Genomic DNA, 26306 nt, shown 5'->3' on the forward strand with positions numbered 1-26306 from the left:
TTAATAAATCTCTTCTCCACTTGTAACTCATTTACCTTATTATCCGAAAAAATGTGTGTCCGTCCTTTCTCTGACAGATGTTTTGATTAGGCTGTTGAGGTGCCAGGAAGTGCAAGAGAAGACACCCTGGTTTGTTAGAGCCGTAAAGGACTGATAGGAATCCAGTTCTACCACTTACTGGCCCTGTGGCTCAGGCTAAGTCACTTAATCTTTCCCCACTCAGTTTCCTCATTCCTCAAATGAAGATAATCATAGCTTTTTTGCTAGGTTATAATAAGGATGATAGCCATTTTTATAATAAAAATCTTTATTGTTAAGTCAGATTATGTCAAGACAATTAAAAATTAATTCAGTTTAGTAATTCCAGGACACACAGGTTTTTCCATTTTTTAACGTTTCTGAAGCAGGATGTGTTGGTGACATGCCAGTGTTTTTGCTTTCTTAACAGTTATGTAAAATGTACTCCTTACACTCCCTGGTATTGTAAATGAAATGAGATAATTAGGTCAGCAGAGTGTTTGAGACTCTCCAGGGAGAACTGTTTTAAGTGCTCTTGGTGGTATCTGTAAACCCTGAACATGACAACTGGTTATATGAGGTCTGATGGTGACAGTTCCCTCACTGCTCTGTTACCAGTCTCAGATGTGAACCTATGAGCTACCCTTTCTAGGAAGTTCATTTGGAAAGCGTATGTTGAGGGACTTCCCTGGCGGTCCAGTGGTTAAGACTGCGCTTCTGTTACCGGGGTCATGGGTTTGATCCCTGGTCGGGGAACTAAGATCCCTCATGCTGCACGATGCAGCCAAAAAGAAGGAAAAAAAAAAAAACTGAAAAGGAAAGCGTGTGTTCTAAAGTCACTGAGATTACGTAGAGCACGGTTCATAATTCAGCAGCCTGTAGCATTTAGCACCACACAGTACACGTGAAGTGAGTAATGGTGGGCTGTTTTGAAGAGGGTACGTAGGAGGGTGGATGTAATCCCTTCTCTAATTCTGTTGGTTCTTTCTCTGCTGTATAGACCGCTGCTTTCTCTCAAGTACTCTTCGAGGGCTGAATGGGATGTTGCATGGAAAATACCTGGTATCTATTCAACCAAGTACATAACAATAGGTTTTACAGGCATATCTTGTTTTATTGTACTTTACTGTGCTTCGCAGATATTACATTTTTTATGAATTGAAGGTTTATAGCAATCTTGCATCCAGCAAGTCTGTCGGCATCATTTTTCCAACAGCCTTTACTCACTTTGTGTCTCTGGGTCACATTTCAGTAATTCTCGCAATATTTCAAATTTATTCATTATTATTATAATTGTTATGCTGACCTGTGATCACTGATCTTTGATGTCACTATTGCAGAAAGATTACAGCTCACTGAAGGCTCAGATGATAGCACCTTTTGACAAAGTATTTTTAATTAGGGTATGTGCATATTTTTTTAGACATAATGCCATTGCACACTTAACAGACTACGGTACAGTGTAAACATAACTTTTATACGCACTGGGAGGGACTTCCCTGCCGGTCCAGTGGTTAAGACTCTGCTCTTCCACTGTAGGGGGTGCAGATTCCATCCCTGGTCAGGGAACTAAGATCCCACATGCCGTGCAGCACAGCCAAAAAAAGAAAAAAATTCTTTTAAAAAAAAAAAATAGATTTATGCACCGGGAAACCAAAAAATGTGTGTGATTTGCTTTACTGCAAATAAAGCAGTAAACGGAACCTGCAGTAGCGCTGGGGTCTGCCCGTACTCTCCATCTCCTTGGCAACTGTCCCTAGTCTTTTTCTCTCTGTCTTCCAGTCTAATAAAGTTCCTGTTGTTCAGCACCCGCACCACATGCATCCGTTGACGCCCCTCATCACCTACAGCAACGACCACTTCTCCCCCGGCTCCCCTCCCACACACCTCTCCCCAGAGATCGATCCAAAGACAGGTGAGTCAGGGCCTGCTCAGGCTGGACCAGCTCCACAGCTCCAGTGGGGGCGGGCTTTTCTTCTCGGGGAGTATTTCAGCCCTGGAATCGGACAGACCTGGGTTCAAACCGTGTCTCCAGCTCTCAGTCGTCTCTAACCCTGCCCACTAAGTTTAGCCTTTTCAGTTCGCTCCTCAGTGCCTTACGTGTCCCTTCTGCATCGCCGGGTCATTGTGAGGATGAAAGGAGATTAAATGAGATGATGCACAGGGCCTGGCTCCACAGCATTTGGCGTTGCTCTGCCACTGCTGCTTCTACGTTAGAATGTCTTAAAACTTTAAGATTGGAATGACCTGGAAGGGGAAAAGAAAAATCTCCTTTCTCATTGACTTTGAAGTCTAGCCGGCTGCAGGCTGCGCCTCCTTAAACCAAAACCTAGGCCCCAGACTGAACATATGGAAGTAAACAGTCTAGCCAGACATAAGTATAGCTATAAAGCAGTAGACTGAGTTGGCTTCTTGTTTTTAACTTGCTCACCCAAACGCCATCCCAGAGGGAGCCAGAGTCTTCATAGAATTCCCATAGCGTTTCCATGGGTCAAAGCATTTTTGGAGCCCCTCTTGAGACATCACAGCTACTACGAGTTACAGATAATAAGGAGGACAAATGTGGAACAGAGATCCAAAGTCTATCTTTCCATGAATGAGGCAGCTTTTCTAGCTGATGACTCTGGGGATATCTTGGGTCTCTCAGTCCAAAATTTCCTGCCTGTGTCTTGGACGACTCCTGTATGAGCAGCTGGAAGTTACTGGTGACAGAGGGCAGGGATAATAAAAGAAAGGGCCTTCCAAGCTCCAGGGCACCTGGGAATATAGGGCAAGGAACCTCCTGTTTGATATTGTTTTAAGGTGTTAATGTAGGGCCAAGGAATTGTCTGACACATCTCTCTTTGGAAGCAGGAATCCCCCGACCCCCTCACCCATCTGAGCTGTCTCCGTATTACCCACTGTCTCCCGGAGCTGTCGGGCAAATCCCCCATCCCCTCGGCTGGCTCGTCCCACAGTAAGGAAACTTACAGCCTTTCTTACCCTCCCTCCTTCCTTATGCTGAGTTCTAACTTCTGTACCTCCAGCCGGTCCTGGTGGTCTGTATACAGACCCCCCCCCCCCCCCACATAGAGCCCTCTCACCAAAGCCCAGGACTCAGACCTCCCTGCTCTCCCCAGGCCAGTGTCCCCCCAACTCTTCCTTCCTACTTCCTGCCTTTACTTATCATCCTTTCTTCCCAACCGCCTCTCCTTCCCTGTCCTGAACATTCCCATTTTAGCCAATTTGCTAACCAGATTTCCTTGCTCCTGGCCCTTATAGGCAAGGACAGCCCATGTACTCCCTTCCTCCCGGCGGCTTCCGGCACCCCTACCCTGCGCTCGCCATGAATGCCTCAATGTCCAGGTGAGTCCTGGGACTGGAGCTGTGAGCAGGAAGTGGCAGCGCAGGGAATGGTTGTCTACCAGCATCCCTGCCATTTCTGACCGTTACACAGCTTTCTCTTGGCAGTAAGCGAGGAGGCAGGCGCTCACCTTTCCTCCCGCCTCTCTGATAAGGTGGGGATGGAGACCATAGGCTCAGCCCACTCTTGCCCCATCCCTCTAAGAGAAGCATTTCAAAGCCCTCACACTCAACCCCCCTGCACGTCCCCTCACGGGCTGGGCTGGGCTTTGTGGCACTGAAGCATTTTGAGTACATCACTCTGAAGCTGGGAGATTAATTGTTCCTGCAATGATGTCAGGAGAAGGGAACAGCGAAAGGGGATTTCTGTCTCAGTAGCCAATCTACCTGACAGTGGTACCGCCAATGACAAAAGAAGTGCAACCCACAGCCTAAGCCCTTCTTTCCCCGCTGTGTACTCTGGCCTCAGACCCGCTGCATCTTCTTTTGTGTTTTTCATCCTACCTGCTTTCAGCACCAGATATAGGAAACCTGCATGCTTGTGGGGGAAGGGAGGTTTGTTGGGTGTTTCCCAAACCAGTTCTGTCGAGGTCAGTGCATGGCCTTCCGTTGCTCCAACACTGCCCCAGCAGAGGTGTTTACACGCCTCCGCCATCAAGACTGGGGGCCCGCCACATCCTCTGTGGGTGACAAGCATTCTGCCTGAATCCCTCTGTTGTCTTTGTTTCCATCTGGTACATAGCCTGGTTTCCAGTCGGTTCTCCCCTCACATGGTGGCTCCGGCCCATCCTGGTCTGCCCACCTCAGGGATCCCCCACCCCGCTATCGTCTCCCCCATCGTCAAGCAGGAACCGACGCCCCCCAGCCTGAGCCCGGCCGTGATCGCGTGAGTAACGGGCAGCCTGAGGGGGGGTGGCCAGTCTCTGAGCAGCGAGTACCATTGGTTGCTTTCTTGGGGACATACAGCTGGCAGCCCGGCAGCTTCCTCAACTACACCCTCTCCCTTGGGAACTGTTCCCTTTGACCCCTGGAGTTCCCATCCTCTCAGAGACACCGTGCATCTCTTCTTCCATTAAGGAAGGTTTTACAACCAGGACTTTGAGGCTGAAAGAGAACCTGAGAGAGCTTTTAGCTTCCTTCTCCCCCTCCCACCCCACCCCCCATACACTCGAAAATTGTAAGGCCCCAGAAAGGAGAATATTCTCAAGGTCGCATGGCTGACCGGTGGCAGAGCTGCGCCCAGCACCAAGGCCTGTGCTTGGTCCACTGTGCCATAAAGACAGCAGGAAAGCCAAAGTCGGTGCCTCGTAGCCGAGGAGACCTCCTCTCTCCGTTTCTGCCTAAAGTGCCCTGCCCCCTCCTCTTTCTCACCTGCGGCCAGTGCGTCCCAGCTCTCACCACCACCCTCTGTTCCATTGTCAGGAAGTTGTCCTTTCCTGGAATATGGCCAGAGGTCTGTCAGAGGCTAGGAGCTAGGTGCTCAGGCTCTGAAAGCAACCCCGGGCAACTTACATTATCGTCCAAGCAACAGCATCTCCCCTCCCCAGAGGCAGACAGCCCTTAGCCTCCTAGAGAGATGACAGCTGATACCAGCTAACCTACAGCCTTATGACTTCCCAGGAAATCACCCGTCACAGTGAAAAAAGAGGAAGAAAAGAAACCCCACGTGAAGAAGCCTCTTAATGCCTTCATGTTATATATGAAGGAGATGAGGGCCAAGGTGGTGGCCGAGTGCACCCTGAAGGAAAGTGCAGCCATTAACCAGATCCTGGGGAGAAAGGTAAGGCCTGCCCTTGGGCTCCAGGCTGTGCGGCTCAGCGGTCCCCACGCTCACCGCTCTGTCATCGCTGGTCCTCTCTCCCGCAGTGGCACAACCTGTCCCGAGAAGAACAGGCCAAGTACTATGAACTGGCCCGGAAGGAGCGGCAGCTTCACTCGCAGCTCTACCCGACCTGGTCAGCCCGAGACAACTACGTACGTGCCCATCAGACACCAGGAGCAGCCTCTGCGCGAGGAAGAGGGGCAAAGGAAGCTGACTCCATTGATAGAGGACCCTGTCAACGGAGTCAGCTTCCAGGGAGGCCAGGGAGAAGTCTGTATTTCTCTAGAAATAAGGAAGACGTTTTAGTTCTCAGGAGGGCAACAAGGCCATGGTTTGGTATCCTGGGGACAGAATCAAATTTGTGCCTGTCCCATTGGAAGTGGACTCAGCCTTTAATTCCATAATTCAGGGTGCAGTGTGAGCTGTGTGCTAGCTCTGTGGTCAGTGTCTCTAGCCAAGGGTTGCCAGCCTGGGGCTCAGAGACCAATGCGTAAGCCTCTGCCTGCGTTTCTGATGACTCCCTGAAACTGGGAAGGTTTTTGTATGTATGTTGTTACTTGCTTTTTTTGTGCCAAAAGGCACAAAAAAAGTTTTTTGGGGTTTATTTGGGTTTTTTTTCCCAATTGAACCCACGCCCTCGGCAGTGAAAGCACAGAGTCCTAACCACTGGACAGCTGGGGAATTCCCAGCTGCATTAGATTTTCAGCGAGACCTGGGACCCCTCAGAAAAGATCAGGAACCTTACAGTGTTCTAGGAAGAGAAATGGAAAAATCAGCCTGAAGGGCAGGAAAAGAATGAGGCCTTCCGAGAAAGCCAGGACACCGGAGCTGGAGGGAAGGGATCCAGTGGGGGAGGGAAGCAGTGTTCCGGGAAGGCTCACTGTGCCACCTGGTGAGGCTGCTGCGGGGAGTGTGATCTGGGTGCCCAGTGCAGGAAGTATCCTGTCTCCCCGCTTCATAGCTGGGAGTCCCCCAGAAAAGCCGGTTATTCTGTCCCTGGTTACCTCTTCCTTTGGCTGTATCTTTCAGGGTAAGAAAAAGAAGAGGAAGCGAGAAAAGCAGCTGTCCCAGACCCAGTCCCAGCAGCAAGTCCAGGAGGCAGACGGTGAGTGTACAGGAGGGCCCTGCATCTTTACTTCCTTTTCCCTGTCCCAGCTACACCCGCCGGTACTTTGTACCCGGGACTCTGACGGACACGGTGACAATGCCGTGTGATAGCTGCCATTTTCAAGGCCTTATGTACACTCAGAGGGCTGTTATTATTATCCCCTTTTTGGAGATGATCTGTTAAGAGGCTCGAAGAAGTGAAGGGATTTTTCCAGTCACTCTGCTTGTTAAATGGTCCAGCACTTTGTCACTTGGAAGGCTCTTTTCAATTCAGTTGAGTTGTGTCTTATTGGAGGGTTAGGTTCTAAAATCAATGCATAAGGTAAAAACTGAATGTCACTGAAATGATCCTTGAAATTCCCTTAGGAAGGCAGCCCATTAGGGATGGACATATCACCTATCAGTGAATCCAATAGAATCAGGTTTTCTTCCAATGTTTGTTTGGTCGAATAACGGAAATAATTGTTCACTTGGATTGGGGGTGCCCCTTTGTGCCACAAATATATACTGTATCTTTTTACAGCAGAATCACACCCAGCAGAGAGATGCTCACACGGTGACCAGTATTTCAGTCAAGCCTCCCATCTCATGCTCACTCCAGGACAAGTGCAGAACTTGTTTAGTTCCATCTGTAGTGCTTTTTTTAGCTGGGGGGGGGGGGGGGGGCGGGGGGAGCTGCACCCCCCAGCTTGTGGGATCTTAGTTCCCTGACCAGGGATCAAACCCAGGGCCACAGCAGTGAAAACGCCAAGTCCTGACCCCTGGACTGCCAGGGAAGTCCCCTAAAGTGCTTTTTATCACCTTGCTTTTCTTTTCATCTCCTTTCCTACCTTTCTAATATCTGTATAGTTTGCATATTCATCTCCATAGGAGTCCATGTAAGTTAACTATGTATATGATGCAAAATCCACTGTATCCCACGTTGCTTAGCAGGTGCTGTACTATCTCTGACAGCACCATAAACCAAAGATCTTAAAGCAAATTGAGTGGAGATCCATCCCCAGAATGATGAGATTTCAGCAGGAAGATGAAGATGTGAGAGGCTGAGCTACTTTCCTTCCAGGCAGGTTCTGAATGAGTCTTTGGCATTTGGGCATTGCCCCTTGTCTGTGCTCTAGGTGTCTTGAAAGCCACAGCCATCACTTCAGGTTCTCGCTTCCCTCCCTGTACGCATTCTTGTTTCCGGAGTTGATGTGTACAGCTGGGCTTCCTCGGCAACCTCCGCCTCCCACCGCGCTCCTAGCTGCTAACTCTTCCGTGTGGTTTTTTTATTTCCCCTAGGTGCTCTGGCCTCCAAAAGCAAGAAGCCATGTGTCCAGTACCTGCCCCCTGAGAAGCCCTGTGACAGTCCTGCCTCCTCCCACGGCAGCATGCTGGACTCGCCGGCCACACCCTCCACGGCCTTGGCCTCCCCGGCTGCCCCGGCCGCCACCCACTCAGAGCAAGCCCAGCCCCTCTCCCTCACCACCAAGCCAGAGACCCGGGCCCAGCTGGCTCTCCACTCGGCTACCTTCCTGTCAGCGAAGGCTGCCGCCACCTCCTCTGGCCAGATGGGCAGCCAGCCCCCCGTCCTATCCCGGCCCCTCCCCCTGGGGTCCGTGCCCACAGCTCTGCTGACGTCCCCCCCTTCCTTCCCAGCCACGCTCCATGCCCACCAGGCCCTCCCCGTGCTCCAGGCCCAGCCTCTTTCCTTGGTCACCAAGTCTGCCCACTAAGCTGCCCATTGACCTATGCAGGCTGTCACGTGACTCATCGAGTAGTAATGATGCAGAAGAAGAAGAAGAAAAAAAAAAGGAAACTTTATTGGTCAATATTTGACCACTCTGGACTGTTCTGTAAAGTGACTGGTAACAGCAGCACTTTACATTTTGTAGATGTAACCAGTAGCTGATCTTAAGGCTTTTTTAAAAAACAAAACAAAACAAAACAAAAATCTTTAAAAAACAAGAACTGAAAAGTAGTGTGTTATTCTTCCTGTATGTGCAGCGGTGGATGGACCTGGGCAGAAGGCACCTCTGTCTCTACCTCCTGGACTCTCTGCCCTCCTGCCTCTTCCCATCACCCCCCAGCATCCCAGCTTCCCCCACCCAGCCTGCATGTTGGCCATTGCTGCCATTTCTAGCCCGCAGCCTCTTCATCTACATCCCATTCCTGGACATTCCCTTTTACCTGGCCCACATTTTTCTCCTTTGCTCAGCTCCGTGGGTTCTTGCCTTCACCTCCGTCCTCTGCCCAGTGTAAGGCTGTCACCATGTGAGAAGACACCTCGGCCTCGTTTGTCTCCACCAGCATCCCTTTTCCCTCAGTGGCCCTAATGCCCCAGTCTCCAGCTTTTGGTGGGGGAAGAGGTCTTCTGCAGTGGTTCTTCCCCGCATTTAAAGGGATTCAAGGTGCCTGCCACTTCCTCAGTGAAGAAGCCTGTGTACCACCCCCTTACCAGTCGAGATGTCCCCTCACAGCCCCAGAGTGGCAGACAGGACCTGGCTCCGAGGTCTGGCTCCTGTCACCCAGGTCCGTGCTAGCGCAATCTGCCAAAGCTCTGAAGACCCTCCTCCCTCCCCCATCACCTCACATGCTTCTTCTGTGTGTATTTCTTTTCATTTTTATGGGGTTTTTTGGAGCAATTTAAACTCCCAGTTGTTTATTTTCACAAAAGAAAATAAAATTGCAGTTGCAAGACCTTTTCTGAGTATTTTAGTCCTTTTCTTGAATCAAGCCCCCTTCTTCACACCAAGCCCTGTGTGAGATTTTTGCAGACATGCAAAGGAGGAATGCTGCTTATTGGAAGGGGATATAAATCATGCCTGACACGACTAGAAAAATTCAACCCAGTTTCCAGCCTCGAATGTACACAGACCACTCAGTATAGATAACTGAGATACAAAGGGATGAATCTTTATATTTTCGTTTGTCTTCTTGTAATTGCCAAGATAGGAGAGGTATCCTTGGATTGCTTTGCATGTATCTAGCACTGCAATTAATTTTTTTTGTTGTTATGGTGTTATTGAGGTATAATTCACATAACATACAATTCACCCATTTAAAGTGTACAATTTGGGACTCCCCTGGTGGTGCAGTGGTTAAGAATCCGCCTGTTAAGGCAGGGGATGCGGGTTCAGTCCCTGGTCCAGGAAGATCCCACATGTTGCGGAGCAACTAAGCCCATGCGCCACAACTACTGAGCGCGCATGCCACAACTACTGAAGCCCGCGCTGCTAGAGACCGTGCTCCACAAGAGAAGCCACCGCAGTGAGAAGCGTGCGCACCACAACAAAGAGCAGCCCCCGGCTCACCGCAACTAGAGAAAGCCTGCGTGCAGCAACGAAGACCCAGCGCAGACAAAAAAAAAAAAAAAAACAGCACAACACATGAAGTGTACAATGGTTTTGACTGTGTTCAAAGTTGTGTACCCATCATCACACTGGACTTCAGAACATTTTCATTACTTCAAAAAGAATCCCGGGGCTTCCCTGGTGGCGCAGTGGTTGAGAGTCCGCCTGCCGATGCAGGGGACGCGGGTTTGTGCCCCGGTCCAGGAGGATCCCACATGCCACGGAGCGGCTGCGCCCGTGGCCCATGGCCCGCTGAGCCTGCGCGTCCGAAGCCTATGCTCCGCGGCGGGAGAGCCACTGCAGTGAGAGGCCCGCGTACCGCAAAAAAAAAAAAAAAAAAGAATTCCCGTACCCTTTAGAACTTACCCTCCACTTCCTCCTTCTCACACCCGCATCCCCACCTCCAGCCCTAAACAACCATAAAGCTACTTTGTTTTTAACATCTTTATTGGAGTGTAATTGCTTTACAATGTTGTGTTAGTTTCTGCTGTATGACAAAGTGAATCAGCTATACATATACATATATCCCCATATCTCTTCCCTCTGGCGTCTCCACCCTCCCACCCTCCCTATCCCACCCCTCTAGGTGGTCACAAAGCACCCAGCTGATCTCCCTGTGCTATGCAGCTGCTTCCCACTAGCTATCTATTTTGGTAGTGTATATATGTCAGTGCTACTCTCTCACTTCGTCCCAGCTTACCCTTCCCCCTCCCCGTGTCCTCAAGTCCATTTTCTACGTCCATGAATCTACTTTTTATCTCTGGCTTTGTCTGTTCTGGACATTTCGTTTAAATGGAATCATACACTATGTGGTCCTTTCTCACTGACTTCTTTTAGCAGAGTATTTTCAAGATTCATCCCTGTTGTAACCTGTGTTGGCACATCATTCCCTTTTTTTTATTTTTTATGATGGTAAAATAGATAAATAACAAAATTCACCACTTTAACCATTTTTAGGTGTACAATTCAGTGGCTTTAATTACCTTCACAGTGTTGTGCAACCATCACCACTGTTTCCAAAACGTTTCATCACCCCAGAGTCTCTATAACCATTAAGCAATAACTCCCTCATTCCCCTCCCCTCAGCTCCTAGTAACCTCTAATCTACTTTCTCTTTCAATGAATTTGCCTATTCTAAATATTCCATATAAATGGAATCATAAAACATTTGTCCTTTTGTGCCTGGCTTATTTAACTAAGCATGTTTTCAAGGTGCATTCATGTTGTATCAGAATTTCATTTTTTGCCCCGGACACGCAGGCTCAGCGGCCATGGCTCACGGGCCCAGCCGCTCCGCGGCATGTGGTATCTTCCCAGACCGGGGCACGAACCCGTGTCCCATGCATCGGCAGGCGGACTCTCAACCACTGCACCACCAGGGAAGTCTCTAGGATTTCATTTTTTTTAAGCCTTGTCTTCCTTTACCTTTTTTTGAGTACTTGCCAGATTTTTTTCCCCTACTCAGACATACAGCTTTTTAAATTTTTAAATAATATAATATATATATATAAGTGGACAATCTAGTGGCATTAAGTACATTCACAATGTTGTGCAACCGTAACCACTAACAACTTCCAGAACCATTTCATCATCCCAAACAGAAACTCCATACCTATTAAATATTAACTCCCCATTCCTCCCTCCCCCCAGACTTTAAGAACCTGCAATCTACTTTATATCTTTATAAATGTGCCTATTTTAGGTACCTCATATAAGTAGAATACAGTACTTGTCCCTTCATGTCTGGCTTATTTCACTTAGCGTAATGTTTTCAAGGTTCATCCATATTGTAGCTTGTATTGGTATCAGAACTTCATTCCTTTTTCTGGCTCAATAATAGTCCATTGTATGTATAAACTACATTTTGTTTATTCATCTATTGATGAACACATGGGTTGTTTCCACACTTTGGCTATTGTGAATAATGTTGCTGTGAACTTTCACATACAAATAAAACGTTTGGGGCTTCCCTGGTGGCGCAGTGGTTGAGAGTCCGCCTGCCGATGCAGGGGACACCAGTTCGTGCCCCGGGCCGGGAAGATCCCACATGCCGCGGAGCGGCTGGGCCTGTGAGCCATGACCGCTGAGCCTGCGCGTCCGGAGCCTGTGCTCTGCAACGGGAGAGGCCACAACAGTGAGAGGCCCGCGTACAGGAAAAAAAAAAAAAAAAAAAAAAAAAAAATATATATATATATATATATATATATAAAACGTTTGAGTCCCTGTTTTCAATTCTTTGGGATTTATATGTAGAAGTGGGATTGCTGGGTCATATTGGTAATTCTATGTTTAACATTTTGAGGAATTGCCAAACTCTTTTTCATAGCAGCTGCAACATTTTACATTCCAATCAGCAATGTTTGAGGGCTCCGATTTCTCCACATCCTCACCAACATATTATTTTCTTTTTTTTAAATACAGTTTTTAAAGGTTACACTCTATTTACAGTTATTACAAAGTACTGGCTATATTCCCCATGTTGTACATTATATCTTTTAGCCTATCTTACACCCAGTAGTTTGTACCACCCACTCTCCCACTGGTAACCACTAGTTTGTTCTCTATATCTGTGAGTCTGCTTCTTTTTTGTTATATTCACTAGTTTGTTGTATTTTTTAGATTCCGCATATAAGTGATGTCATTCAGTATTTGTCTTTATCTGTCTGACTTATTTCACTTAGCATAATGCCCTCCAAGTCCATCCACGTTGCTGCAAAAGACAAAATTTTGTGTTTTTTTTATGTCTGAGTAGTTTTCCACCGTATATATACAACCACATCTTCTTTACCCACTCATCTGTTGATGGGCATTCAGGTTGCTTTCATATCTTGGCGATTGTAAATAATGCTGCTATGAACATTGGGGTGCATGTATCTTTTTGAATTAGCATTTATGTTTTTTTTTCAGATATATAGCCGGGAATGGAATTGCTGGGTCAATATGGTAGTTCTATTTTTAGTTTTTTTTGTTTTTTTGTTTTTTTGTTTTTTTGCAGTATGTGGGCCTCTCACTGTTGTGGCCTCTCCCGTTGCGGAGCACAGGCTCCGGACGTGCAGGATCAACGGCCATGGCTCACGGGGCCCAGCCGCTCTGCAGCATGTGGGATCTTCCCGGACCGGGGCACGAACCCGTGTCCCTTGCATCGGCAGGCGGACTCTCAACCACTGCGCCACCAGGGAAGCCCTATTTTTAGTTTTTTGAGAAGCCTCGATACTGTTTTCCACAGTGGCTGCACAGATTTACATTCCTACCAACAGTGTACAAGGGTTCCCTTTCCTCCACAGCCTCACCAACATTTGTTATTCGTGTGTTTTTTGATGATAGCCATTATGGCAGGTGTGAGGTGATAGCTCATTGTGGTTTTGATTTGCACTTTCCTGATGCATTTTCCTATTTTCTGTTTTTTTATCATAGTCATCCTAGTAGGTGTGGAGTGTGTCTCACTGTGATTTTGATTTGCATTTACCCAACTAATACTAATGATGTTGAACAACCATTCATATGTTTATTAGCCAGTTATCCCAGCACCATTTGTTGAAAAGACTAATCTTTCCCCCGTTGAACAGTCAGCACCCTTGTCAAAAATCAACTGACCATAAATATATAGGTTTATTTCCTGACCCTCAATTCTATTCCATTCATCCATATATCTTTATGCCTGTACCACACTGTCTTAATTACTGTAATTTTGTAATAAGTTTTAAAATTGGGAAATGAGAGTCGTCTGATTTTGTTCGTCTTTTTCAAACCTGTATTGGCTATTCTGGGTCTCTTTCATTTTCGTATAAATTTTAGTATCAGCTTGTCAATTTCTGCAAAGATACCACCTGGGATTTTTATAGGGATTGTGTTGGTAGATCAATTTGGGGAGCATAGACATTCTAACAATTATGTCTTCCAATCCATGAATATGGGATGTATTTCCATTTATTTAGGGCTTCTTTAGTTTTTTTTAAATAATACTTTATTGTTTCAGAGTGTACGTTTTGCATTTCTTTTGTTAAATTTATTCTTAAATTTTATTTTATTATTTTTGATACTACTGTAAACGGAATTTTTCTTAATTTCATTTTTAGATTGTCTGTTGCAAGTGTATAGAAATATAATTGATTTTTATATATTGATCTCACATCTTACATCCTTGCTGAACTCATCCTAATAAATTTTTAGAAAATCCTCAGGATTATCTTTATACAAGATCATGTTATCTGAAAACAGAGATAGTTTTACTTCTTCCTTTTCAATCTGGATGCTTCTTATTTTGTTTTCTTGCTGAATTGTCTTGGCTACTTACAGTAAGAAGTTGAGTAGAAGTGGTGGGAGCAGACATGGTTCCTTATCTCAGGAGGAAAGCATCTAGTCTTTTACCATTAACTATAATGTTAGTTGTGAGGTTTCTGTACATGCCCCCTGCAGGTTGAGGAAGTTCCCTTCTTTTCCAAATTTGTTGAGTATTTTTATCACGAAGAAGTACAAGGAAATTTAAGATTTATTCAAGTTGCACCCTACCATTCCCTTAAACCAAAATTGGTGTGAGTTAGGAGTTAGCGCTAAAATCTGCCTTCTCTACTCCTATTCTAGGTAGCAGCACTTCCTGGAGAAAAACCACACACCTGAAATAGGTGCCACAGTAGATTTGTGCCTCACATAAGCCAGGCCTGTAGCCTATATCCAGTCTGTTGGTATTACCTCTCAAATTTATCTTGAGTCCAACCACTTCCCTCCATTCTCACTGTCCCTATGCTAGTCCTACTAGGACTATTGCAACAGCCTCCTACCTGATTAACTTCTAAATCCACTCCTCTCCCCACCACCCCAAGAGTAGATTCTTCACCCTACGACCAGACTAATCTTCAAAAATTCCCAACTCTGGGGACTTCCCTGGTGGCACAGTGGTTAAGAATCTGCCTGCCAATGCAGGGGACACGGGTTTGAGCCCTGGTCTGGGGGTATCCCACATGCCGCAAAGCAACTAAGCCCCTGCGCCACAACTACTGAGCCTGTGCTCTAGAGCCCACGAGCCACAGCTACTGAAACCCACGTGCTCTAGGGCCCACCTGCCACAACTACTGAAGCCCGCGCGCCAAGAGCCCATGCTCCACAACAAGAGAAGCCACTGCAATGAGAAGCCCGCACACCGCGAGGAAGAGTAGCCCCTGCTCGCCACAACTAGAGCGCCACAACTAAAGCCCGCAGCAACAAAGACCCAACGCAGTCAAAATAAATAAATAAATAATTCCCTACTCTATCTTTTCCCTACTTAAACAGCTTTAATGGATTCTCGTTAATGTTAAGGTAAAATATCAAACCCTGGACTTAGCCCACAAACTCTGCATGATTTGGACCCTTATTTTCTCTCCTGGCTAATAATATGGACACAAGATCAGGCTTAATAATTTGCCATTCCCCTACCTACATGCACAGACACAAGCGCAAACACGCACACGAGTGCACCAAGCCAATATCCTTTTTTTAAAATTGAAATATGGTTCCTGGACAATATTGTTAGTTTCAGGTATACTACATAGTGATTTGACATTTGCATACATTACAAAATACATCACAATAAGTCTAGTAACCATTTGTCCTAAGCCAAATCCTTTAATGCTAGTCAAGTATTTATTTAGGGGAGGTGGAGAGAATTTTAGAAACATTCATTTACCAATTCACTTCCCTAAGCCAGAGTCACAGTTCTGAACTAACTTGTAAAAGATTTCTCACTTCTCTCTGATTCTTATTCTCTCCTTAGTAATGAGGGTGTGTGTGAGAGACTTTCTTACAACAGAGAAACATTGAGAAGCATATTAAAGGGTTTTTTAAAGATTATTTTTATTTATTTTAATTTTATTATTTTTAGTTTTGGCCGTGCCCCTTGGCTTGTGGAATCTTAGTTCCCCAACCAGGGATCGAACCCCAGCCACGGTAGTGAAAGTACAGAGTCCTAACCACTGGACTAAAAGGTTTTAAAATAGCAAAACAAAGTACTTTTTCCTGAAAACTATATTTACATCATATACTAGTCCTTAAAATTCTTCAGAAATTCACCTGACTAGAACTGCATGCCACATAACCCAAATATTGTACTCAGACTGCAGAAGAGTGTTATATCTCCTGGCAGCTGTAATCCTTTTTGGCAGGATTACATTTCAACCTGTGTTAATGGCAACCTAGATCATTTAATACTTAATCTGGCTGGAGGCTCTGCTCCAGTCTCATCCCCCGCCATTTTCTTTTTACTTTTTATAAATTAATTTACTATTTATTTATTTTTGGCTGTGTTGGGTCTTAGTTGCTGTGCACGGTCTTTCTCTAGTTGCGGCGGGTGGGGGCTACTCTTCGTTGCGGGGCACGGGCTTCTCACTGCGGTGGCTTCTCTTATTGTGGAGCATGGCCTCTAGCTGAGCAGGCTTTAGTAGTTGCGGAACGCGGGCTCAGTAGTTGTGGCGCACGGGCTTAGTTGCTCCGCGGCATGTGAGATCATCCTTGCCCAGGGCCCGAACCCGCGTCCCCTGCATTGGCAGGTGGATTCTTAACCACTGTACCACCAAGGAAGATCCATTTCTTTAAATTTTTATTGGGTGTAATTGAAATTGATTTACAATATTGTGCCAGTTTCAGATGTACAGCAAAGTAAATCTGCCATACAAATACGTATAAATGATGGACTTTTTAGAAAAGATCTTTGGCTACCTCGGAGGGCAGTTTTCCGTGGGGTCAGGAGAGAGGGGAGCAGGGTTGCAAAGGCTGCCGCTACAAAGGTGATGGGGTGGGTTTCCGTTTCCAGACTTCCACACATTTGTGTACGGCAGGGAAAGAACCACGAGAGAGGGAGAAGGTAGAAATGTAGGCAGAAGATGGGGCGAAGAGGCGCTGGGCCACAGCGATGTCACTCCCGTGGGATCGTCCGCGGGCCAGGGAGCTCCTGCTCTGCCTATATTGTCTCATAAGTATGAGGGCAAAGAAGAAAAGGGGGAGTAACGGTCTGTAGCGGCTGCTATGTAGCAAAGAAACCAGAAAAAGGTGGACACGCCTTCCACAGGGGACAACACGGCGCCGACACCAAAAAAAGGAGTAACATCCCGGAGAAAACAGCTGAACCACACACAGCCGCGCCTTTTCCCAAGCCCCACCCCTCGACCGGGTCTGGCTGCGGGAGACGCACGCAGGAAGGGGTGGGGCATGAGCGCTGAGCCCGCGCGCTGATCTCGCGAGAGCAGTAGAGGGCGGAAGCGCAGTCTGTGCAGGATGAGTTTACGGGTTGTGTTCGTCTTGCTGAGCTTCGCAGCGGCGGGTAAGACCCCACCCCCACCCCCACCCCCCGCCTCCCACAACAACTCCTCGACCCACCTCCACTAATCCCAGTCTCGCCGCCAGGCCCACCAATACTCACCGTGGCCGGTCGCCACCTGACCTCACTTCTTCCCTGCCCGACCCTCGCCACCCCTCCGCTCGCCATCAGCCCCTTCCTCTGTTTGCCCGTTGCAACGTTCTGAGGATTCCTTCCTCTCCGCCTGCCTCTCTTCAGCCAGACGGTTTCTCTGTTTCAGGCTCCACGCAGCCCGCTTCTTTGCCAGTCTCCTCAGCAGTCGCTCCGAGGACAAGTCCGGCTTCTACAAGAGACTCCAAGCTCACGTTGAGCCTGCAGCCTGAGCAAGGACACAGTGACAGACCCCCTCTGAATCACAGTACCAAGAAAGCCGTCCCTGGCAGTTCGGAACCCGAGCTGCAGCACAAGAATGACCGCCTTGGCAATTCCTCCAGAGACCAGTCCACCAAGTCGGTCTCCAGCCCCTCTTCTGATAACAACGAGCCCACCAAGTCCGATTTAAACACAGTAACTGACAAAGCTCTGCAGCCTTCCAGAACTGAATCTGGGGGAAAAGTATTGCTAGACTCTGACCGCTCTTCTACCCAGCAGGAGGGAGGAGGTAAGTCTTTAGAACCACCTGAAGATGAGGAGCCCAAGGAGACTGAGGAAGGGGATACAGAGCCTGAAGAGGGTGCACCGCCCAAAGCCGACAAAGAAATGCCTGGCCCTGCCTCCAGTGAGAACCGTGGAAGCACAGTTTTGAATTCCCGGAGTAGGGAGAAGGGTGACCGTTATAAGGATAATCTTGGAAGTTCCAGTGCAGAGAGCAGCCACTTCTTTGCATATCTGGTGACAGCAGCCATTCTCGTTGCTGTCCTCTATATTGCCTACCACAATAAGCGGAAGGTAAGTCAAGAGTTGCTTTAAGAGGAGGAATGGGGCTTCCCTGGTGGCGCAGTGGTTGAGAGTCCGCCTGCCTATACAGGCGACGCGGGTTCGTGCCCCGGTCCAGAAAGATCCCACGTGCCGCGGAGCGGCTGGGCCCGTGAGCCATGGCCGCTGAGCCTGCGCGTCCGGAGCCTGTGCTCCGCAGCGGGAGAGGCCACAACAGTGAGAGGCCCGCGTACCGCAAAAAAAAAAAAAGAAAAAAAAGAGGAGGGATGGGATTTTCTCCATCCTGAAAGCTTGGAGTGTGGGTATCCATCACTCATCTGCCTGTAAGCACTAGGAATTTAAAAACAAACTTCAGTTTTTTCTGAGACCCTGCTAGGGTTCTTTATTCTTCTTTCAGAAATCATATATTTTCATGTCTGTTTCCTCTGAGTGCCTTCTGTTGTTGCGTCGGTGCCAAGTTTAGGACGTTATTATGCTCTGACCCAAATTAGGGTCTCCTCCCGTAATCTTGGAACTTACAATCTGTCACAGCCTGAGAGGACCTGAGTACCTGACAGTCTGTAAGTAGTTAGAGCCCTTATCTTCCTGTTTCCCCTCTCAAAAAGACAGTGTTTCCTGTCTTATTATTTCTAGCTTCCTTTCCCAAGCTTTTGTTTTCCATGTGCAGTGGCAGAAAGAATGGTTACATAGTCTTCAACACCAACAGCAGAGAGCCCAGGGACTATATTCTGCAGTCAGTTGAGTTTCTGATTAGACGAAAGGCCAGAAATTGCATGGATACACTCATCTTTTACTTCAGCAGGGTTTGTTGTGTTGCTTAGTAACCACTCTAAGGACAAAATGATTGCATTCCTTTTTTTTTTTTAATTGAAGTGTAGTTGATTTACAATGTCGTGCTAGTTTCAGGTGTACAGCACAGTGATTCAGTTATATGTATACATATTCATTTTCAGATTCTTTTCCCAAAATGATTTCATTTCTTATTCAGCCCTAAGAATTTAGTAGTTTCTGTAAGCTGGTTAAAATTGAAGGATCCAATTCATGATAGCCATAAGGCCTAGGGCTGTGAGAAATGAGGGAAGACATTTAGTAAAAGTGGTAATTCCTGGGAATTCCCTGGAAGTCCAGTGCTTAAGGCGCTGCACTTTCACTGCAGGGGGCATGGGTTTGATCCCTGGTCAGGGAACTAAGATCCTGCATGCCTCACAACACGGCCACACACACACAAAAAAGTGGTACGTTCCTTATTCTACATCCAAGTGCTCCTCATGGAGAGTAACCTTAGGTATGAAATGAGAGTGGTAAGGTTAAGATGAAGCAAAGTGTGGGGTGAAAGAGTACATTTGCAGCTAAGATAATTATCTGCACATTAATTATTGCTTAATATTAAAATAAAAGGAGGGTGGATGGGTCAGCCTGGAGGAGGCTAAGTTGGGGAGGAGTTGGCAGTTCTTTTCACCAAGTGCTCTTGAGTAAATCATACAGACCACCACAAGCTAGAGCCCAGAAGAGCCCTCCTGCATCTGTCATTTCCTGTTTAGCAGTATAAAGGATTCTGATGTAACTAGGCCCTGTCCTCCTTATAATTGTTAATAGGGCCTTTCTGTGGATGTCCTGCTCTTTTTACTGTCAGGGTCATTAATAAATGGGCCACCACGTGATTACCTCTGATTTCAGAGACTGAAATATGTCATTAGAGAGTCACTTGTTAATCTCTGACTTGTTCCTTTCCCCAGATTATTGCTTTCGTCCTGGAAGGAAAAAGGTCCAAAGTTACACGGCGGCCAAAGGCCAGTGACTATCAGCGTTTGGACCAAAAGGTAAGGAGGGAAGGAGGGATATGCAGTCTCACATGGGCCCAGCAGTGGGCTTGTGTTTGGCATGGCGGCAGCAGCAGCTGATTCTGGGGTGCTGTTGCCACTGCCCCGCCCTTTCCAGACCACAGCATATAGACATCCACGTGAACATGTCTGTGATGTTCGAGCTAGAAGAGATTCTCAAGGCCTCTGCAACAGCTTCTTCCTTCAACAGATGAGGAAGCTCAGGCCCAGAAACATTATGATTTTTTCCCCTAAGTTCCCACTACAAGTTCCTGGCAAAATCAAGACCTGAGGGCAACTCCCTTGGCTCCCGGCCTGTACTTTTCACACTCCATCAGCACTTCGCAAATTTTCATAGGCATGTGACTCACCCTAGGAATTGTGATTAAAAAAAAAGCAAACTCTGTATGGGGTGAGCCTATGCTTCTTCATTTCTAGGGAGTTTCCAGGTGACACCACAGGCTGCTGGATCCACACTCCGGGTCATAAAGCACTAGGCCACACGCCCTGGAAGCAAACAAATCCAGAAATGTAGGATCTGGGAGCTTCCAGCTCCCTAGATCAGCCCTGCAAATAGACTTCCTGAGTGCGGCCAGCCCAGGCCTCTGCCAGAAAGCAAAGCCCTCCTTGCACCCCAGAGGCAGCCTGCCTGCGTGGGGACACACTGCCTTGCTGCCGGCATGCGCCCTTCCTCCCTCTGTGCAGCCACAGCCAGGACACTGGTAAAGAGTGGTTGGTGCCCGACTTCCCACAGGGAACACAGTCCACATACCAGTTACAAAATAAGCCGCGCAGCTCAGAATCTCTTTGTTTGCTAGCCCAGTAGGTCAGCTGCACAATATAACTCTGGCCTAGAACCTTCTCAGATAATTGACTTCAAGGATTTCTTTTCCCCTTTGTTATAATTTTTTTCTGATTAAAAAAAAAGTGCATGTAAACAATTCAAAACAATATAGGATGGTGCACACCATATGCCCTCCACCAAGTATGTATCTTTCTAGTGTTTGTTTTATTTCAAACTGACTTTTAAAATAATTTTATGTGCTGTTATTTTATCAGTTGCTGTTTGTATGGTGGAGGGTCAGTTTGTCTTAATTTTGAATTTTTCTCCTGAACTTCAACTCCTGTAAGATCTTCCCCCCCGCCACCTCCCACCCCAAGATCATAGCAGTGAGGTATATTCCTTTGGAAAAAGATGAATGTTACCAATAGATTGTATTGCTCTTGTTTCAGATTTGATTTTTCTGTTCTTGAGAACCTTGTCCTCCCTGCTGATTTGTTTCTAAATCAAGAAAAATGAAGAGAAAACTACTGTGACCTAAGAGACACATCCCCTCCTCTAGGGTTTGGTGGCAAGTCGGGGCTGGCAGAGGCAGGGGGGATTGCTTTGGGTTTTGCACCTGCACTTTGGCGAACTTGTCCTCCTGTGTTTCCGTTATTTATGCTGGTGTCTTCCAGCCTGTCCCCCTGAGTGTGAGTAGGGAAGCATGTGGGCATGCCCAGCTGTGACCAAAGGGAGATCTCAGCCCTGGGCAGGTGACTGCTGCTGACTGCCCTCCCTCGGGTCTTGGCCCTGTCGTAAAGTTAGCCCTTGAAAACAGCATTGCACTCGCCACTACTTACCTTCGCGGACCTAGGAGAAAACTACAGGCTGTGGTCCGTTTCTACCAAGGCCTCTCCCTTTGCGGGGATGTGCCCTACAAAAGATGTAGAATGTAGTGAATGCTGATGGGCAGAGGGCTCCTTTGAACACGATTCTCTTCAAAGGCTTCAGCAGCAAACCAAAACTGCAGCTGAAAAACATGCTTTACTGCCTGCGAGTCCAGCCTGCCTAGTGCAAGCTCTTCACGTTCTTCTGACATTTTCATATTATTTAAGACGAAGTGAAGCCACTTCCATTTAGCTGTACTGAGCAGAAAACTGAACCTGGGGGTTCTGGGAGGAAAGCTGTAAAGCCACTACGCCCATCACAGATGTTTTAAAAATCACAGTTACGATTATTGAAACATTGTGTTCATCCCTACTCACCATCATTACAGAAACTTTTTGAAGGAGGGTGAGTTCATGCCTTGGGGAAGAAAGCAAGGACTGTTTGGTTTGGGTCTAAAAATTTCGAAGGGCTTTTATGAAACACGTTTCCCACAAACTCTATTTTGCCTTTGTTGCCTAAAATAGACTTACATTTACAAACTGACTATACTCCCTCCTTTACCTGAATCTAGTTAATGGTCCTCTTATCTGATTAAAAAACGCCAAGGCTAATTAGTAAAAATTCTCCTTCTGTCCCATGTCAGGGGTTATTAAAATTTAAGAAACTCAGGGGACTTCCCTGGTGGTCCAGTGGTTAAGACTCCGTGCTCCCAATGCAGGGGGCCCGGGTTCGATCCCTGGTTGGGGAACTAGATCCCGCATTCTGCAACTAAGACCCAGTGCAGCCAAATAAATGAATAAATATTAAAAAAAAAGAAAGAAAGAAAGAAACTCAGAGAGTTCCCCTGACGTAACGGAGGGTAGTGTTTTGGATCAGCTTATTGTTTTATTTAAATCTGTTCTAGTTGTGCTACCCTATTATCAAGAGCCTAAAGAGAGTTGTTTCTGGGGAAAAAAAAAAAAAAAAAACTGAAAGAGAATAGCTGATCTCAGGGAAATGCAAAGAATGTGGGAAGTGAGAGGAACAGGATGAATTGTAGGCCATCGAAGAAGTCTGGCGGAAGAAGGGGCCATCCTGTTTGTCATGGTATCTTCCACCTCGCTTAAAACAGCCCGTGACTTTGAGTTGAGACTTTCATTCTCTGCAGGTAACATCTGTAGAGGTAAGGAATGAGGACTCTTCTTGGCATCATCCCCTAAGACCATGGTTATTTATTCCCTTTTCTGTCTCCCCTTTCCCTGCCTTTCTTCCTCCCCTCTAATGTTTTCTCTTTCTTCCTGTCTCCACTCACCCCTTTCCTTCCGTCTTCGTGCATGCCCAGATTCCCCGATCCCATCCATCCTATTTGTGGTCCAGCTTCCATTCCCTTGCCATGTATCTTCCTCATAACCTTTACAGAGTCACTTTGGTCCTTGTCTTCCTGCTAATAATGGTTTCCCAGAGGTTCAGATCCCCAGATCCAGTGGCTTGTTCTCAAAGCTCAGTCTTGTCCCTGATAGAATTGGACACTTAGACCATCAAATCAAACTTCCCCTCTTCTGGTCTCTCTGTCCTGGCTTCTGAGAACTCCTTTGTCTTACCCTGTGCTGGTGGAGGAGAAGGCCCTCCAAGACAGGTCTTTGTCTTTTCCTTTGTCTCCCTAGAAACTCATCCATTCTTTATCCTCTGAATGAGTGACTCCCAAGTTTTTATCCTTGGCCTAGTTCCCAAAGAACCCAGTCCTGCCGTGTGCTGAATATTTCAGCTTGGTCATCCTATTGTCACTGAAACGGAATTTCTCTCTTCTGCCCATTAAGCTGCCCCTCTCAACTGCCCAATCTCTTTAATCACCTCAACTCCAAACTGCAGACTTGTGCCGTTTTTATGTCTTGTCACGAAAGTCCTATCCATTTTTAGAGAACCATCTCCAGCTACAGTCTCCATTTTCCTTGTTTCCCTGCCCCACCCACACTGCCACCCATTCCACTTCTCTCCTAGATTTTTTTTTTTTTCCCCAAGAGCCACCTTAATTGGTCTTCTGTCCATTTTTTGTGTATGCGAAGAGAGCAGAGTGATCTTTCCAGAGTACTTGCCGTGATCTGAAGCGTGTCTCGTGGCTTCGAGAATCAAGTTCGTGGACTCTGGTGTTCAGGGCTCCGCAGGCCGGCACTGTCCTGCCTGTCTTTCCCTGCATCCTCGCTGGGCCAAAGGTCCCTCTTGTCGGGCCCGTCCAGGCCTCTGTGCCTTTTCGTCCTTGCTGCATCCTCCAGTCCCTGGCTTCCGGTGGCTGTTTTCCAGTTAGGGCGCGTCCCCCCACCTTCTCTTCTTTCCCTTGCCTCCCCGAAACCTGTTTCCTCAGGGCCCAGCTCACGTTTGCCCATGCACCTTCCTGACTCCCCTGCCCCGCGTGATTGGCTCTTTCCATTTTACTGTAATAGCTCCTGGTAATGCCACTCACACATTTTGGAACTTGAGCAAAACAGGGCAGCCGGTATCTGCCATCTCTGTCTGGTCTCCCCAAGAAAATGAAGCTCCTTCAGGAGCACCCAGGGCGCCATCTGCGTATCTGCCTAACATGGGACAGTCCCCGGGGACTTGAGTTCAGTTTCTTCTTGCAAAGGAGACATGTTCTTTGTTCAGGACATCTGGCTGTGACTTAGGTCTCACACGGCTCTTTCTGGCTACTGGTTGCTGTCCCTCACTGATGGACATTGATAGTAAGGAGGAGAGCAGAAAGCAAGGTTGGTTTCAGGCCCCAAGTCGGTTGGCACCAAGTGGACGCATAAGTATTGTTGTAGCGTCTGCAAAGCTTCACTTCTTGAGCCTCTGAGAAGTAGGTTTCTTGTGTGAAAGAGTACAAAAGAATTTAAGTTTCACTTTAGAAATTGCACTGAAAGAAATCTCCCACAACAAAGGAAAAGTTGTTTTCTGGGTAGTTGTCTTTTTGAAGATAGACTCTTTGAAGCATGTTTTCCTAGAGATTGTGCAGATGAGGGTGGCCTGGTGGGGGAGGGGAGGATCTCTCCAGCTGTGGGGGGGGTGGGCGCGGGGAGGCGGGCATGAGAGGTGCCCTATCCAGATGGCTCTGTGCTTCCTTTCCTGGCCCCAGTTTTTGGTGGCAGGGTGGTTTCTATTTGGAGGAATCTGTGCTTCAGAATTATTTGAAGAGTCTACCTCTGGACTCTGTGGGAGTGGAAGGCTAGTCTACCTAGAAAGGCTAAGATAACTCAGAAAGACCTGACAACTAGCTATGTACACACTGACATTTCTTTTCACATAATGGCTTTCAATGAAACTTTTGGTGACAGAACTCTAAACCTCTAAAATTCCCGATAACGATTCTCATTTTCTTCTCCCATTTCATGTCATTTAATTCAAAAGCCTGCCCCTCATTTTTGCAGGGTAACTTGTTATGTAATGCTGCATGTGTGATGAAAGCTAGCACGCTTTGCACATGTTCTGAATCATTTGAACAGGGAAGACGAGTATGCCATACACCAGACCCTGTACTTCAGCCAGCTGTTTTCTAAAAACTCTCACTGGGACAGTTGCGTTTGGCATTGCCTTGCTTAAGAAAGAATCCTGAGAAGAGATTCTCAAGTTTAATTGAACCGTACATCCAGAACCAAGGCTGAATCTCACCTCAGTTTCTTAAGTCACGTGTGAATTTCCTAAATATCCCGATCTAGAAACTCCTCTGTAAAGGCATTGGGTCTGAGCTGTATAGTGTTTCAAGCTGCCAACAAAGTCAGCTTCCTCACACTTGTCAATATCCTTTTAATTCAGAAGTCTAACATGTTCAATAAATGGTTGATTGTTGAAATTGTTTCCCTTCTTTTTTTGTTTACCCAATTAGCAGGATACTACTGTTTTGCAATGTTTTGTATTTCCACCTTGTAACTTAATGATAATCACTTAATTTTATTTCTTTAAAGCTTATTTGGGGACTTCCCTGGTGGTCCAGTGGCTAAGGCTCCAGGCTCCCAATGCAGGGGGCCTGGGTTCGATCCCTGGTTAGGGAACTAGATCCCACATGCCGCAACTAAGAGTTCGCATGCCGCAACTGAAGTTCCCACGTGCCACAACTAAAAAGATCCAGCATGCCGCAACAAAGATCCCATACGAGGCAGTGAAGGTCCTGCATGTTGCAACTAAGACCTGGCACAGCCAAATAAATAAATAAATATTTTTAAAAAAAAAAAGCCTATTTGGTCTAATGACAAGTATTTTTCCACATATAATGTTTTACCTAGCTTTTATGAATGCCGTCACCACGTAGTTATGTATCTCTGCACAGAAACCAAAATAAATTTCAAATGTTAAAGCTCTAAAATCATTAAATTTAATTTTTCTCCTTATTTTTTAAAAAGCAGTCGATATACGACATTATATTAGTTTCAGGTGTACAACATAGTGATTCGATATCTGTATACATTGTAAATTGAACACAGTAAGTCTAGTAACCATCTGTCACCATACAAAGTTATTTCAGTATTATTGATTATATTGTACCTCTTAATCCCCCTTAATAAATTTATTAGTACTGTATTGAAATTGATTAAAATAAGGCCTAACATAAGTGGAAGGTCATTTTTTTTTTAACCGTTAGCCTTCACTCACCTTCCCACCCAATCCCCACGTAAGAACCAATACACCGGAAACGCATTCCCAAGCTTTGCACATGGTCTGTAATTTTCCATGTTCTGATTGACTGCCTGCCAACCTCCTCCTCCTCACCAGGCAGCCCTTGTCCTAGGTTGGGAGTAGCTGGGCTTCTTGTCATAATACACTCGTTACCTCTTAGGGCTCGTCCTTTGCTGTACCCTTGGCTTGAAAGCTCTCTCCACCTGCATCAATCCCAGGGAAGTTGTCTTTCCAGGCCTCTGCCCTGACGGCGAACGCCCCCGTCTCGCTGTGTATTTTAGGAAGCTAAGTCTCGAGGCTCAGGCCCTGAGGTCTGGGAGGGTCTCTTGATGCTGGCATGGTGAGAACCCAATTTAACCCCGATCATAAGGAAGACGAGCCTAGGCCC

General features: G+C 46.8%; 2 protein-coding genes across 2 annotated transcripts in view; both read left to right on the top strand.

Annotated features, from left to right (window-relative positions):
- The window catches only part of TCF7L1 (transcription factor 7 like 1), a gene marked incomplete at its 5' end in the record, with an annotated part of 158532 nt that extends 149614 nt beyond the window's left edge, over positions 1–8918 (top strand). Inside the window, 8 exons of the mRNA XM_082851498.1 lie at positions 1801–1933; positions 2872–2974; positions 3280–3363; positions 4103–4246; positions 4981–5140; positions 5227–5334; positions 6212–6287; positions 7571–8918. Of these exons, the coding sequence (XP_082707624.1) occupies positions 1801–1933; positions 2872–2974; positions 3280–3363; positions 4103–4246; positions 4981–5140; positions 5227–5334; positions 6212–6287; positions 7571–8004 (1242 nt within the window). The 3' untranslated portion in view covers positions 8005–8918. The remainder of the gene's footprint in view (positions 1–1800; positions 1934–2871; positions 2975–3279; positions 3364–4102; positions 4247–4980; positions 5141–5226; positions 5335–6211; positions 6288–7570) is intronic.
- Positions 8919–16848: 7930 nt separating this feature from the next.
- Positions 16849–24268, top strand: TGOLN2 (trans-golgi network protein 2). Its single transcript, XM_082852382.1, has 4 exons — positions 16849–16912; positions 17169–17836; positions 19561–19644; positions 20878–24268. Exons 1-4 carry the CDS (start codon positions 16867–16869, stop codon positions 20881–20883), a joined length of 804 nt encoding a protein of 267 aa, XP_082708508.1. The 5' UTR covers positions 16849–16866; the 3' UTR covers positions 20884–24268.
- The last annotated feature ends 2038 nt before the right edge of the window (positions 24269–26306 follow it).

The sequence above is a fragment of the Leucopleurus acutus genome (assembly GCF_964270905.1).
Source record: "Leucopleurus acutus genome assembly, chromosome: 12".
NCBI lineage: Eukaryota > Metazoa > Chordata > Mammalia > Artiodactyla > Delphinidae > Leucopleurus > Leucopleurus acutus.